This window comes from Gamsiella multidivaricata (genome assembly GCF_025024155.1).
Source record: "Gamsiella multidivaricata strain RSA 2152 chromosome Unknown BC939scaffold_70, whole genome shotgun sequence".
NCBI lineage: Eukaryota > Fungi > Mortierellomycota > Mortierellomycetes > Mortierellales > Mortierellaceae > Gamsiella > Gamsiella multidivaricata.
In genome coordinates, this window is record NW_026251778.1 from 166,096 (window position 1) to 182,099 (window position 16,004).

The following is a 16,004-nucleotide window of genomic DNA, read 5'->3' on the forward strand; positions in this document are numbered from 1 at the left end:
CACCAGCACCAGCACCAGCATCCTCAGCAAGCATATCAACAGCAAATCTCACAGCAGCACCCACAGCATATCCAGCATTCTCATCAGCAACAACAGCAGCAGCAGCAGCAACAACAACTGCAACAACAACAACAGCAGCAGCAGCAGCAACACCACCACGAACAACAACAACAGCAACTCCAGCAGCAACTCCAGCAGCAACTCCAGCAGCAACAGCAGCAGCAACAACAACAACAACAGCAACAACCACAACAACAACAACAACAACAACAACAACAACAAAATCTGCAATTGCAACAGCAGCAGCAGCAATTACAGCAGCAGCAACATGATCAACAGAATATCCTTCTCCATGAATCGCTCGCTTTGAGCACCGCGTCCGCCTCGAGGATAGAGGAGATTGACAGACTGAGCGTGTTCTTGACCACGGCCCCGACCTATCAGATGGAGCTCTCCAAGTTCCTGCTACCCACAGGCGAAACGATATCCTGCGTTCTCTGGAACGAGCTTTATCACATCACTGGCACAGACATTGTCCGGTCACTCGTCTCTCGTTTTGACAGCTTTGGTCGCCCTGTCTGCAACATCAAAAAGTTTGAGGAAGGTGTCTTCTCAGACCTGAGAAACCTGAAGCCAGGCGCGGATGCCTGTCTCGAGGAGCCCAAGTCCCCGTTCCTGGAGATGCTCTACCGCAACAACTGCATCCGCACCCAAAAGAAGCAAAAAGTCTTCTATTGGTACTCTGTTCCACACGATCGACTCTTCCTCGATGCCATGGAGCGTGACCTAAAGCGCGAGCAAGCAGGCACCGAGCCCACCTCAAAAGCCGTTGCTGAGCCGGCCTTGTCATGCACGCTGGAGACGGTGCGCGATCTGGTTGAACGCCTCTCTCGCCGCACTATCGAGATGAACACGATTACAGAGACCCTCCAAAGTTTCACCCCCGATGGAGTTGCTCCCATGAACCGCCAGTTGCCCGCTGCCATCTCACCCTCGGAAGTCTCGCCAACACAGGCCCAGTTGGTCCCTGAAAACTCTCTGCCAACAGGAGTATCTGCAGGCACCCTTCATGACAGCAGCGTCGGACCCTTCAGTGAGAGTGGACCAGGATTCCACCAAGGTCCATCTTACGTTGAGGATGCAGGGTACGCATAAATTTACACCACCCAGGGTTTTGCATATCGTCTCTTCTCGATTCACCTTTTGCTAACCTAGTTGTGCTCATTTCCTTCATACAGATCCGACGATAACTCAGAGTCCAAGGTGCCATCAGACCCTGATGCTGCCTTCACTGGTGGTGCTGAGGCCATGAACCATGCCTCAGACGCAAATGCTGGCCTTTTTGGTTCATTCACTTTATTCGAGGGATCACCTACTTACAAGAAGCGAAGAAGGCGCTCGACAGCTGGTCCCTCCATGCTGTCTGAGTCTATCGACCGATCAGATATGATCTCGAACGGCACAGGGACTGGATTCTTGCGTGGCGACAGCCGACATGGCTCCATTGATTTTGACCATGACGGCGAAAGGTTTTTGGATGGTAGTGGCGTTCACGGACACAAGGGCCATGGCATGCAAGGCGGTTTCCTCCACGAATCATCTTCTCGCCCCTATCACCACCATGGATCGGCTTCCATGTCGTCTTTGCATTCGATACACGGTAGTTCTTCCAACCCTTCGCGTTCATATGCTTGTCCAGTCCAGCCCTGCGGTCGTCTCTTCAAGCGACTTGAGCATTTGAAGCGCCACTGGAGGACACATACCCTCGAGCGACCCTATGCATGCAACATTTGCTCCAAACGATTCTCGAGAAGCGACAATCTCGCCGCCCATCGCAAGACTCACGAGAAACCTTCGTGGGCCAACGATGACGACTCGTCTGCTCCTCGAGGAGAGGGTGAGGATGACGACCTCGATGGCGATGAGCAAGACAATGACGATCAGCTCCGAATCTCCAAGGACTATGCTTCGGACTACAGCACGACTAGGAAGCGTCGTCGCAGCATGCACAAAGACCGAGGAATGGAGTCCATGAGTGAGCGAGAGAGTCTGAGCGGTCTTAGCAGCTGCGACGAGGACGAGGATGGAACCGTGCTCAACATGATGCGATTCTCGGCTCTGAATCAGGCAGAGCAGCAGCAGCTTCAGCTTCATCGTCAGAGCTTCTCAAAGGCAACAACTCCCATGTTGCAGGCACAGCACCCACCTTTTGCCTTGGCCAGTCAGTCATTCGGACCAACCATGTCTATGATGACTCCCAATCAGCCGTATGCACCCTTCGCAGCTGGTCCTCTCTCAGCCGGCTTTGGCGGTTTCCTTGCAAACCAGCCAGCTCCACCTCCACTGTTCACTCTGGACGAGGAAGAGGAGGACGAGAACGAGGAGATCTCCGATATGGAGAAGCTGCGTTACAAGTACGAGTACGAGATCAAGGCCGCTATTGATTCAACACCGGTGCTGTCCGAGGTAGCGAAGATAATGGCAACGCCTTACAGCACTGGAGCATTTGGATATGGGGGCATCTTGCCCGATTACGCCGTATACGGCGCGTACCCTTTGGCGACGCCTGTTAATCTTGGAAGATACCCTTTTGATCCTTCGACTCCCGGGGCAACAGCGAACATGTTTGCAGCAGCAGCAATGATGCCTTCATCATCAGTAGCTACATCGTCCTCGATCTCGGCGGCAATGACATCTGGAGCGTCATCGAACTACCCTGTCGTCCATACCGCGGCCTTGCCACCCTCGCACCATCACCAGGAGTACTTGGAGTTTACTCTTGGAAGCATGCTGCCCAACATTCCTATTTAGAAGATGTTTATCTCGACCTGATCTACATGGATCGCTGTGTATAGAACCAAAACCATTTCAACTCTATTATTAATCTTCGTTGACAAAAAAAATAAAAAATAAATAAAATAGCGCCTGTATTGCACATCATTGTATGACAAAAAGAATCGAAAAGCAGGTCGTCTCACGCTCAAACAGTCGTTCTAAAACGCGAGCCCTGAATTTGCAGGCCGCCCTGAACGTGTGTTCTGTTTACGCGTTTCGCGAGGAGGGGGGAAGTGTGACTGCACAGGACGTTTATTTTCTGGGCCCTCTCTTCAACACGCGCGCCCTCCGCTGATAAACACACGCACGGCTCATGCTATCCCTCTTGCTCTCTCGTTCGATTCCTCCTTCAATCTTCCTCACTTTTTTTTTTTTTTTTGTGTGCCTCGACCAGATTAAACAGCAGTAGAACATGACCTCAGATACTCGGCCGGTCAAGTCGCCCGTGCGGACCAAGGGATCGAACGGCCAGCCAGCGATGACTCAGAAGTCGCTCCTTTCATTCTTCAAGACAGGAGCCCCTGTCCCGGCCCCCAGCACCAACGCTGATTCGACACCGGCGCAGGTTCTCATAGCAGAGACAGCCAGGACATCATCAGACCTACTCCGGACACCTGTCAAGACGAATGGCGGCGGTAGGAATTCGCTCTCATTGGACTCCCCGCCTTTGTTCTCGACAGATGAAGCTGTTTTGAGGAACACCAAGCGCAAAACCATGGACTTTGAAGAGTCCAGTCCACTGCCAAGCGAGGAGACCCGGTCTGTTAAGAAGTTTGCTGCTGCGGTCGAAAAGCTATCTCTCCATACCCCTGTTCGGAAACTGCTGCTGGATGATCTTGACAATGATGAAGACGACCAACCCCTGGGCGCAAGAAGATCGGTACGTTGTCTTGTTTGGCTTGTCAATCTGATTATATACTATGCTTGGAAAAAAAGCACTATTGCTAAAAGAAAAGCGCCCTACGCCCTTTGTATTCTCTAGAGCCGTGGTCTCAGAAGAGTCAAGTACCAGATTTCGGATGACGAGGATGATGGCGACAACGATGTCAACCGTGCTAGTTCAGGAGCAACCAAACCACGCAGGAAGTCAAAGGCAGCCAACGACGACGACGACGGAGATTCCGAATATGAAGCATCGCCCGCTGTGCTAGAAGACGATTTTATGGATATCGGTATGGAAAACGTAGTGTGCTAGCCATCTTGCACACGGATGATTCATGGCTGCAGGAATATTTGTAGGGACTAATCATATGTTCCCTTGGATCATGATAGATGAGACAGACTTGAATGATATTCTTCTAGAAGAGGAAGAGGAACAAGGCGCCCCACCATCTCCTCTCCGCCACAAAAGCACCGCAGCCAAGACTCCACCGGTACTACCACCGGCAAAGCTAGCGTTGGCTAGTGTTTTCAGTGTATGGCTATTGTATCATCAGGAAGCAGCATGTTCATGAGCACTGATAGAGAATAGTGACACTGACCATGACTTCAAACGAAACAAATAATAATAATAATAATAGAGAAGTGCGGCGCCACTGAGCAAACCAGCTGCTCCTCGTCCGGCGTTGATGCTGAAGGATGACAAGAAGAGAGAGCGCGTTGCCAAATTTGAAGAGGCTAATAGCGGACGATACAAGTGGCTTTTGGATATCAAGGACGGAGATGGCAACCCGATTGGTATGCTCTGCTCAGGACATGGCAATCTGGGTCTACAGTGAGCAATACACTTATTAACATCTGGTATTTTATACTGAACAATGAACGTGAACTAGGCTCGCCCGACTACGACCCCAGGACACTTTACATTCCTAAATCAGCATGGGAAAAGTTCACTGATTTTGAGCGGCAATTTTGGGAGATCAAGGGACAGAATTTTGATTCGGTCGTGTTTTTCAAGAAGGGCAAATTCTACGAGCTGTATGAGAACGACGCTGATATTGGGCACCAGCAGTTTGACCTCAAGTTGACCGATCGAACGAACATGCGGATGGTTGGTGTGCCCGAGTCGAGTTTTGAGTATTGGGCAGCACAGTTCATTGCCAAGGGCTACAAAATTGCGAGGGTGGACCAGATGGAGACCGCTCTTGGGAAGGCCATGCGTGAGCGTGATGGAGCAATAAAGAAGTCGGCGGTACAAAAAGTCATTCGCCGCGAGCTGCACTCGATTTTAACCGCAGGGACACTGACAGACTCGGGACTGTTGACGAACGAGATGGCGACGTATTGCATGGCTATCAAGGAGCTCGTCCGACCGGGAGCGGAGCATTTGCCGACACAGTTTGGAGTCGCTTTTGTCGACACATCGACCGCAGAGTTCAACTTGGCGACATTTTACGACGACATGGACCGCACCAAATTTGAAACGCTGATTACACAAATCAAGCCTAAAGAGATTGTCGTGGAGAAGGGTGGATTGAGCGTGAGGAGCACCCGGATTCTGAAGAACAGTCTTGGCGCGAACACGATATGGAACCATCTGCAACCTGAATCCCAATTCTGGAATGCTCTCGATACTGCGGACGAGCTCCGGATCCGCGCATACTTTGGGGAGGACGTTCCAGGGACAGTCGCCACCGGTTAGTAATTTACAACGATTGCTGAATGCCATGTATCCGCTTGTCATGGCACTCATACTGATGGCCTTTGATTTTTTTTTTTTTTTTTTTTTTCACTAGACTGCTGGCCACCTGCTTTGCAAAAGATGAAGGATTACGGTGCCGTTATGAGTGCTTTGGGCGGTTTGGTCTGGTATTTGAGATCGGTAAGTGGTATTGCCGTTCATGGATTCAAAAGTGTCAGCAGTAACCTCATATCAAACTGATACTAATCTTGTTTAATCACCTCTTATTTGCATCTTACAGCTCAAACTGGAAACAGAGCTGCTGTCCTTCAAGAACTTTCACATTTACGACCCTGTTCGGCAGGCGTCGACTTTGATCCTGGATGGTCAGACCCTGTCAAACCTGGAGGTTTTCCAGAACAACAGCGATGGTACCGATACGGGAACTGTCCTGAAGCTTCTCAATAGATGCGTCACTCCTTTCGGCAAACGTCTTTTCCGACGCTGGCTCTGCCATCCACTGAGGTCCATTCCAGCTATGAACGCAAGACTGGATGCAGTCGAGGATTTGATGCGTGTCCCAGGGTTTTTGGAGCTCTTTGAGGAGAAATCCGCCAGATTCCCAGATCTGGAGCGCATCGTGAGCCGTATCCACGCTGGTTCCTGCAAGATCTCTGAATTTCTTGTTGTCCTTTCAACATTCAGGGTACTGATGGTACGGATCCATGGTTGATATCTGCTCATTTACAAGTAATGCGATGTTGCGTATAAAGCACTCCCCACTCACCACTATCCATTTTCTGGTCTTATAGGATACTGCACAGCGATTGGGCTCGTATACTGAGCAGTTTAAGTCCAGGAAGCTGGAATCAATTCTTGCCGAGCTACCGGACTTGACAGTGCATTTGGAGTATTTTGACAAGGCCTTCGACCATGAAGTAGCCGCGACTGAAGGGAACGTCATCCCCTACCCAGGTTTTGCAGAGGACTACGATGCCAACAACGAGACGCTCAAACAACTCGACTCTGAGTTTGCTCAACATCTCGAAAAGGCCAAGCGCGACCTGAAGTAAGTCGAAGCTCATGAATATGACCAGGCCATTCTTGAGGCTGCAATGGTCCGCAATACTGATTATTTTGGTATATTTTTCGATAATGATGATGAATAGGACTACGAAAGTGATATACAAGGACTTGGGCAAGGAGATTTACCAGCTTGAGGTGTCCAACAAGGTGGCCGCGCCCAAGAACTGGAAAAAGATGTCGGGAACAAGCGTAAGGACCCTTCTATTCCGCTTCTTGCTGGTGCAACGCAGCAGTTGGTGGACGCGTTTTCATAACCATTTATGGGTTTCGTTTCTTCTACTAGACTCTCAGCCGATACTACAACCCCGAGTTAATCTCATTGGTGACTCGACTTCAGGAAGCCCGAGAGACCAAGAGCGCTATCATGAAGGAGCTCCGGGGTCGTCTCTATGCCAAGTTTGACGAGAACTACAAGGATTGGCTGAAAGCTGTCCATATCATTGCAGAGATCGATTGTCTCGGATCGCTCTCAAAGAGCAGCTCTGCCTTGGGCTGTAAGTTCAAAGGCCACAGCACAACGCTTACTATGAACTACTGTCAATCAGAACATGAGCTAATCAACCCCTCTCTTTGTTCCTTTGATTTTTCAGCACCGGCTTGCCGACCAGAGTTCGTTGAAAGCGAGACGTCAGTCCTGGAGCTGGAGTCGTTGCGACATCCCTGCGTGATTCCTGGTATCGCGTCTGATTTTATTCCCAACGACACTGTGCTTGGAGGACAGAGCCCCAACCTGATCCTGTTGACTGGACCTAACATGGGTGGTAAATCGACATTGCTTCGACAGGTAAGCATGGATATCTTGTCTGCTCAGGCAACAACATATGAGGAGGAGATGAAAACACCGATACTAATAAATGACCGGCTTCTCTATGGATACAGACATGCGTGGCAATCATCATGGCTCAGCTGGGATGCTATGTACCAGCAGAAAAGTGCAGGCTGACGCCGTTTGATCGCATCTTTACAAGGATCGGAGCCAACGACAATATTCTGGCTGGCCAGTCCACGTTCATGGTTGAACTGTCCGAGACATCGAAGATCCTTGCCGAGGCAACAGAGCGGTCTATGGTGATTCTGGATGAGCTGGGACGAGGCACGAGCACGTTTGATGGATATGCGATTGCATACTCTGTCCTACATGAGCTATCTACGAGGGTTGGATGTCTGGGCCTATTCTCTACACATTATGGTACCCTGACAGATGAATTCGAGCGAGACCCTAACGTGGCACTGAAGCATATGGCATGCCAGGTGGACCAGGCTAACCGAGAGGTGACTTTCCTGTACAAGCTGATCGAGGGCGTGTGCGAGAAGTCTTATGGCATGAACGTCGCGCATATGGCAGGCGTTCCTCGAAATATTGTGGATCGGGCGGAGCAGATGGCAGAAGCGTTTGAGCTCAAGCAAGAGACGAAGCTGGAGGAGGAGATGCGGACGACGCGAGGCAGCAAGAATGTTGGGCAGGGCATAATTATGGACCTGGCGTATCTGCTCAGCCGGGTCACCGGCCAGGGTCAGAAGGATAGTGAGGAGATGGAGGAGAATTCTGCAGCGCCTGGTGACCGAGAGTTGTCACGGAAAGCCGGCTGCCGACGATTAACCAAGGACCAGGAAACGAAGGTTCTGGGGCGCATCTTTGAGGCCATGGCCAATCTATAATAAACAAACACCGCAGCGCGGGTCGCCGTATGTATGTATGTATGTATTTATTCGGTATTTTATTAAAGAACCTCTGCCAAGAAGAGATGCGATGATGAAGGGTTATCAAAAAAGATCGTTTTTGGGAGATGTTTGAAGGGTTGGAGATATCAGCTGTGATATCCCAGCTTGTCCCTCCGTCCCGCAATCAAAATCCCGCCTCTGTTGCTCTCCCCTTCTTAACCTACTAACATCCATATTTTGTTCGCTGCGAAGGTAACGCGCCATCGGAGGGCGACGGTGGCCACCCCCCAGCGGATGGGGATAAATAAACGATCTGTTAATGAGAATAAACATGGTATTATCGAGTGCTTGAATGAATGAAAAAAGGCAACTTCTGAAAAGCTGGACTAGTCCCTCGACTGCTGCTGATACCAGGGCACTCGTTCTTCGCATTCTTAAACGGATCATCAGCGAATCCACACGCGCACACACTGCTCGAGTCCCCCATAAAAAGGGTCCGTGTGAGTCCTTTTTACAGGGGAAAAAAAAAAAAAAAAAAGCAGGGCAGATCAAAAGTAGATCTGGGTCCCTTTCCTTCGCCTCATGGTCTCCCTTCGTGTCTGCTATCTCGACTGCTCCTCGGCGCCGGCGCACAGGGGATCTCGCTCTTTCTCTATTATTGAAGCCGTTTAGCCAAGGAGCTATAAGGAGATTAAGCGTTCGCTGACGGGACCTTAGACGCCGGCTTCACATGCAGGCAAGCTCTTCGATCGAGTCCTACAGGCCGCCGTAGAACGTATAAAAGGGCCCTTCACTACCTGTTAATAAAGCACTCATTCTTACCCAGATTTCCTGACTTGAGTTACTGTTTCAGCCATCATAGCCACCGCCTGCGACGTCGTCTCTGAAAGCAGAGAGCCTGTGTGGAAAAAAAGGGAGCAGGTGGAGGCATATAGCCATTTTACATGCTGCATTAGATCCAGCAGCGAGTCCTATAATTTACTTAAGCCACGGAGTGACATATAATGTTCTCGGTGGATTATTTATTGAAGATCTCTCTCTTGTTCTCATTGACCTCTGGATCACATTATACTTCGCAGGGGTATTCCCCAAACCGCGGAATCCTTCTGAGGATATCATTGCCGTAGGGGAACAAATAGTCATAGATGAGGCCACAATGATCCACACACACATACTCTCTGTCTGTCTCTATCACCGCCGCCTACCACCCATCCTACTCTGAAATCCTTACAACATACCCAAGTGCGAAAAGTGCAAGAAAAACCACGACCGCCGGACCTATTACGCACGCCCGAAAAAGGTATTTCATGCCACCGTGTCGTTCGCTCATTTCGCACTGCAACAGCCACAGTGAGTGCTTAGTCTAAGGCATGCTCATCTCATTCTTCCTTTTTTCTTTTGTTTGCACCTTACGAACCCAGCGGCGCTCCATCAAGTGCAATCCTTGAGAATGGCCAGTCGAAAATCTCTTTTTTGATTGCTCGTGCATCCCGAGCCAAGCGCAAGAAGACTGAACGTCCCGGAGGAGAAGAGGGAGAAGAGGAGCTGCTGTTGCACGGTAGTAAAGGGTCCTTCGACCACCCCTGACCCATTGATCGACTGCCACAACTCCATTTGATTTTTATATATTTTTTTCCCCTCCTCAGTTGCCTTTCCCCTGAATTTTTACTTTTTTCGCGACGCGCAAATCCTTGACACAAACCGCAACACCCTCACCATCCACGGTCTTTCATTACTCTGCTCGTTCGACTGTCGCCTCTGCTCGTCCCACTTAAGCCGCCCAACACGCTCTCGCCGCGACCCTCGCCTCCCCTGCTGTCGACCCCATGGCAATGGAGATCGACAACATGCGCCTCGAGATCAACGCGCTCCGCAAAACCGTGAACAAGTTCCGCTCCGGTTCTTACTCCCGGAGCAAGCCCCCTCTCGACGCCGCTGAGCGTACACGTTGCATCCGTGAAAATAGATGCTTCCGCTGCCGCGAGGTGGGACACGTCGTACCCAACTGCCCTGAGAATGAGCGCGACGGTCGCGCCTTCAATAACATAACCGAGGCCTCAACCCATGCTGCTTGAACATCCATTCACTGAAAAACACGACTCACCGTTCCTATCCCTCGCGACAATATCTTCATTCCAGAACACCGATCTCATCCCATTTATGCCGGGGACGCCATCGGTGGGCACTAGCGACAACGTTAATAACAGCAGCATTGACGACGATATCTGCATCAACGATAACCCGCACCAGCCTGGCCACGCTGGTCAGCCCATCCAGTTTAGCGGCCATCAACAACATCCGTCGTTCATATTCGCCTCTGTCAATTCTGGCCCATTCGCGTTCTGAAGAATCTCGAATTCCAGCGTAAACAAAAATGAGGCTGGCAAAGACGACCCAGAGGGCACCATCCGGCGTCTTAGGGACAGGATCCTCGCTAATGGTGGTGTATTCACCCTATTGTCCTGCTTATTGAAAGTACCCCATCCCCATTTCTCTGAATCTGCCACCACTCGGTGCCGATTCTTTATTAAGAGCATGGTGTCTCTGAGATTACCTCCTAGTATATAAGGCACGACTTGCCCATTGTTAAAAGGGTATCTCGTTTTTCACAGATATCATTCCCACATACTCCTCATTTTTTTCCAAAAAAAAAAAAAAAAAAAAAAGTTACACCCTTGCACACACATCCGTCCTTTTTTTTTTTTTTTTTTTTTTTTCGCCACGACTCACCACTTTCAATGACTCGTGCCACAAAATCTAAGCGCACCCCCGCTGTTTCCGCTCGCAGCCGTTCATCGACTCCAGAGTGTACTGATAACCACGCTAATAGTAGCAACACGGCCTCAATCGTCAGTTCCACTCCAGCATTGGCTTCTACAGTACTTCCTGTCGACGACAATGAGATGACCGACGCACTCCCTGTCGTTCGCCTCTGACCGACTCCAACCATGGTCCCATTGGGTTCTCTTGCCGTACTGCGCCAAGCCAACCCTAGTCGCGAGGCACTCCTCGGTATCAGTCAAACCGTACGCAGTATTGTCGATTCCAACAAGGACATGTGCCGCTTTCACTTATACCTCATGTCCCTCGAGACTGAGGATATCTCGCATTCGCGCACAGCGGATCTTCAATCCGTGTCGTCGGCTCTTCTCGCCAACTACCTGACCGAGGGCAAGACTGCTATTGTTGGTTTTCAAACCACGATTGACCAGCAGAAGATGACGCTCACTGCCATACTTGATGCTATTCAGCGCCTTGATGGACTCAAGCAACCTCCACCCTTCACCAAGCTATCCTCTTTCAAGCGGGAACAGCAAAGACGAATTTGCTCTACCCCAGGATATTGCCCAGTTCGGAGCAGAGGGCGCACCGACGAATGCGATCGAATATTTCGATGCATTTATCCGCAAGTCTCCGCAACGGCTCCTTACGATCCCTTAGTGTCAATCGATCCAAGTGCTTGTTGACCCTCAACTAGAACAAGGTGACCCCCCGCGCCTTTGCTAGGTAAAGACTCTGATCTGACAATAATGACCAAGGAGGACCACGAACAGTACCCCTTGGAGAATAGAGCATTCCCGCACAGGGGTCAAGAAAAAATCCCCTTTGAGCTGATAAACCTCTAACTCGGCTGTGTTGTTGTTGTTATCAGTCCTCAGTAGACAGTGGCTGCATTCCCGAGAGAGGCACCTGTGGAACCAAGTGATCCCTTTAGTATCCAACAGTAAGTGACTCTTCTCCTTTGTTGTTTGTTATCCTTGTCATAGTGTTACACTACCGAAAATAATGAGTAAATGTTTTGGTATAAGTGCCGATAAAATTTTATGCTTCGATGTCCAAGACCACTAGTGCTGTGCATGTTCGCCAGTAATATCATGGTCCATTCAGCATCGCGTGGAATGACTACCAGGTGTGTCTAATACAGCGAGCCATATATATCTCAAATTAAAAATTATGACGTCATCTACTCATTATTACCCCCATGCACTTTTGAACCTCGTTTTGCTCTTTCTTCTCCACTTCAGCTACCCACACACTCCTACTACCATAATATCGACTACCTTACGCCACGACTTTAAATCCTACATGAAGAAGCTCAATCATAACATTGAACAGGGGATCATTGCTGACCTCCGGTTGAAAATGACCACACGAGCCATTGGCAAGAGACGTGGAGTATCACAGGCCAAGGTCTCTCAGCTCGCGCAGACCATCAAGGAGACCCTTCCGCCGCGAAAATCCGGCCGCCCTGGGAAAGTATCCGAGGCAACCAAACGTTTGATGGTTCGAGAAATCACAAATGGTACACTTCAAACCGCTGTAGACGTGCAGGAACGGCTTAGTAGAGACTTTGCGACGGACTTGACGGCAGCAAGAGTTCGACAGATCTTGAGACAGGAGGGTCTGACCGCCGTGCGCAAACGGCGAAGGCCAAAACTTACCTCCAAGCACAAGGCGGAGCGCATGGATTTCGTGCGAAAGTACGAGCACTGGACAATCGATGATTGGAAACGAGTCGTTTGGTCCGACGAGACTAGGGTCAACCGCATTGGGTCCGATGGAGTCCTGTGGGTCTGGAAAAAGGGAGGTGACAAGTCTCTGGACGATCGGCTTGTCCAGGAGGAGGTCAAGTTCGGCGGCGGTTCCATCATGCTATGGGGGTGCATGACCTGGCATGGTGCTGGATTCATTTCCAGGATCGAGGGGATCATGGACGCCAGTCTCTATGTCGAAATCCTGGAGGAATGTCTCCCACTCGCCCAGCGCTGGTACAAGATCAAGCCTAAGGATATGATCTTTCAACAGGACAACGACTCGAAACACACTTCCAGCACTGCGATGAATTTCTTTAAGCAGCACAAGTACAATTTGTTGTTCTGGCCGCCCAACTCTCCTGACCTAAATCCGATCGAGCACTTCTGGGACTACGCAAAACGCCAGTTAGGCAAGTACCCGGTGCCTCCGAAGGGCATGATCGAACTATGGGAAAGATTTCAGGCGGAGTGGAACAAGATTCCCCCTTCTGTCTGCCAAGGCTTGATTGAGAGTATGCCCAGAAGGATCGAAGCTGTTAAGAATGCCAAGGGAGGCCACACTAGGTACTAAGCAGGCCATCAGTAAACTTGACATCGAAGATGAATAAAAAAAAATAAAAACCATGTCCATGGGAGAAATAATGAGTAAATTGAACAGTTTAAACTTAATTCTGTATACAACGCGCAATAATTTTCTCCGCATCTCCCAAATGCTGTAGATTACTTTTCATTGCACTGGCATGTTATCCTATAACTATCACCAGCTATCTAACCCGGGTTCGGAAACAACTGACAAATGTGCTACAAAAGTGAAAATCATTTACTCATTATTTTCGGTAGTGTATATACTTACCTTGAGCAGCCTTTCTGTATAGCGATCTTGGATTCCCCGAACTGAGAGAGCTCCCCCCAGTGTCTAGACAGTTTCTGTCGCCAGACCTCCATAATAAGCATCCTTTCTTCTTTTCCGTATATGACCTTTTGCTGAGAAAAAAAAACACCATGTTTACAGATTTGTCCTCCTCTATCGTCCTAGACCTACTACACCACACTGCCCAAGACTCTGACCTGCAAGGACGTGAAAGAGCTCTTTCTTCGACACTGCGACACACAGTCAACCGAATTGGAACTGTCACGTTCGCTTTTGGTCATGAAGCGCAAGCCTGGTGAATCCCACCAAGCGTATGGCAAGCGTATTGAGCGAGTGGTCAAGAATACGAGCACCGCGGACAAGACTCCGGCCATTGTTGCTCAGCTCAGCACCATCGTTTCTTGGACAACACTGTATTTTCATCGTCTCTGGCGTAATCAACGTCAGAGCATGCAGCACTTGAATATTTCAACACCAAAGAGGGCCTTGATTCGATCCGCGAATTCATTGCGGGTCTCAGGGAACTCTAACAGGATTAAGCGTTGGATCATAGGCCCTTGGCAACCAGCTTCATAAAGACCCCCTAGTTACCTGTTTAATAAGGCAATAGTTCTTACCCTCATCTTCCTGTCCTTGTGTTACTATTACATGGTAGCAAAGGTCCTCAATCCACTGCCCTGTTCCACAACTTCACCTGTACCGCCTTGTCCCTGAACAGTTTTTTTTTTTTTTTTTTTCAGAACCACTGCATTTCCCTGTTTCCTGCCCGCACTTTTTTTCCTGATTTTTTTCCTGATCCACCAATCACAATCCACCCTGGCCGACCCTTTTTTTCGTACCTCACTATGAATGAACCTACCCCCACTTCCGCCCCTGCCCCTGTCTAGGTCCTATTACCCTCCTACAGGTACCCATCCCTCGTTGCCTTCAACGGAGTGAGGGATGGCTTCGCTTGCGAGGCATGGCTAACTACTGTTCGCCGTTTTTTCGTTAGTGCCCGCATCAGCGAAGAGGCGCGCATGGTCACGGCTGTTGCGTACCTCGGCCCCACCGGCCTCCTCTGGTGGGACGGCTTACAAGCGTCAGACACGACGCCCTGGCTCCGCTTCGAGGAACTTTTCCGAGCAGAGTTCCGCCCTGCCGGATTCTACGATCATGTCCGAACTCTCCTCTTCGGAATTAAGATGACCGACACTGTTGCTGACTATGTCAGTCGTACTCGCCGCTACCTGGCCATCCTGTGCACCAACGAGACCCGCCCAGAGACTCGTATCATGCTTGAGGATTCCGCCAAGCCGTGCTTCTCGGCGGGCGCTCTGTTGGCCCTGCGCCAGATGTTGATGAGTGTGATAGTATCCTAGGCTAACCTTCTGCTTAGCCCTCAACCACGCCCCCATCACCGCGCCTCCACCACTGCACCCCCTGTATATTAGTATAAATACCTCTATCTCTCTGTATAATAAAGATCATCCGTTCTAGCCCTTGTGTCAGGAACAGACTTGGAAGAGTGGGATATGTGTTATGGAGGAGACAGACAGTGGACAAGGTAAGGAAGAAATGTATTGCAGACTGAGGTTATATGCTATGGATTCTATGGCTCTATTTATGTGTTTCTAGGATTCTTGGTCAGGGTACTCGGATGGCTACTACGAGACGCGAGGTATATTTGCTAGGAATAGCACAAAGGTATGGATCAGGTGCAATGATTCTAGACGGGCCGGACAATGGTTCTAGGCGGGCCGGATAATGGCAATATCAATAAAGATACTTCGTTGAACATATGTTGATCGAGCATACGGTGGCAGAGGTACGCGTGCAAGCGCGTGAGCGCGTAGAAGCAGTCACGAATCAATATGAGCAATTGTGTGCGCAGCTCAACTGTCGCTCTGCACCACACGCTATGGTGCTATCCGTGACACCTTGTCTCTTGTCCCCTGCCTCTCGTGTTCCTACCTCGTGTCCTCTCGTTCCTGCACTTGTTCCTTCCTTCGTTTTGTTGCTATTACAATGAGCCTCGCCATCAACAGCTGCAGCCCAGTGTGTCGCGTGCCACGACACGATCGATCGATACTTGGCAAGTGATCGGTCGACTCTTGGCAACGCGTACGACCGTTACACGAAGGCAATGAGAAACATATATATATGTCCGAGATTTGTATCTCTGTGATTGGACGGTGGTCACATGCACAAGACCAGAGGACTTCGGGCTCTTCTAGAAAAGCCTAGGAGTCCTGTTATCCTAGGTGGATACCCACCTACAGCCAGATCCATCCAGAACACTCTCTTTATTAGTAAGACCCAGCTTAGTAATACTCAAGCTGTAGACAACTATAAAAGGACGCGCCCAGTCTAGCTAGTTAGTCAGTCTTGTCTAGTCCTAGTCCCTGTCATAAAGTTCCCTGTCTCCAGTATCCTCTTGTCCCAAGACTCACCTTGTCAGCTCTTCCACACAAAA

General features: G+C 49.9%; 4 protein-coding genes across 4 annotated transcripts; all 4 read left to right on the forward strand.

The window, feature by feature from the left end:
- Positions 1-248: 248 nt before the first annotated feature.
- Positions 249-2,926, forward strand: BC939DRAFT_427531 (STE like transcription factor-domain-containing protein). The gene is made up of 2 exons (XM_051553189.1): positions 249-1,145; positions 1,239-2,926. The coding sequence occupies exons 1-2, from the start codon at positions 445-447 to the stop codon at positions 2,809-2,811; spliced, it is 2,274 nt and encodes a 757-aa protein (XP_051408714.1). The 5' UTR covers positions 249-444; the 3' UTR covers positions 2,812-2,926.
- Positions 2,927-4,403: 1,477 nt separating this feature from the next.
- Positions 4,404-8,140, forward strand: BC939DRAFT_401156 (muts domain V-domain-containing protein; the record flags this gene model as incomplete). Its single annotated transcript, XM_051552590.1, has 9 exons — positions 4,404-4,512; positions 4,608-5,411; positions 5,511-5,596; positions 5,697-6,101; positions 6,208-6,464; positions 6,565-6,670; positions 6,765-6,975; positions 7,072-7,265; positions 7,361-8,140. 9 exons carry the CDS (start codon positions 4,404-4,406, stop codon positions 8,138-8,140), a joined length of 2,952 nt encoding a protein of 983 aa, XP_051408715.1.
- A 2,951-nt stretch (positions 8,141-11,091) lies between these two features.
- Positions 11,092-11,610, forward strand: BC939DRAFT_480178 (uncharacterized protein; the record flags this gene model as incomplete). The annotated part of the gene is made up of 1 exon (XM_051558914.1): positions 11,092-11,610. One exon carries the CDS (start codon positions 11,092-11,094, stop codon positions 11,608-11,610), a length of 519 nt encoding a protein of 172 aa, XP_051408716.1.
- Positions 11,611-15,109: 3,499 nt separating this feature from the next.
- BC939DRAFT_462292 (uncharacterized protein) lies at positions 15,110-15,467 on the forward strand. The gene has a single exon (XM_051557112.1). It carries the CDS (start codon positions 15,129-15,131, stop codon positions 15,294-15,296), a length of 168 nt encoding a protein of 55 aa, XP_051408717.1. The 5' UTR covers positions 15,110-15,128; the 3' UTR covers positions 15,297-15,467.
- The last annotated feature ends 537 nt before the right edge of the window (positions 15,468-16,004 follow it).

Bases quoted from the DNA above. Each gene is read 5' to 3' on its own strand.
- BC939DRAFT_462292 (XM_051557112.1), top strand. From the start codon at position 15,129: ATGCTATGGATTCTATGGCTCTATTTATGTGTTTCTAGGATTCTTGGT.
- BC939DRAFT_427531 (XM_051553189.1), top strand. From the start codon at position 445: ATGGAGCTCTCCAAGTTCCTGCTACCCACAGGCGAAACGATATCCTGC. The intron at 1,146-1,238 runs GTACGCATAAAT...TCCTTCATACAG, and splicing joins TCTTACGTTGAGGATGCAGG to ATCCGACGATAACTCAGAGT.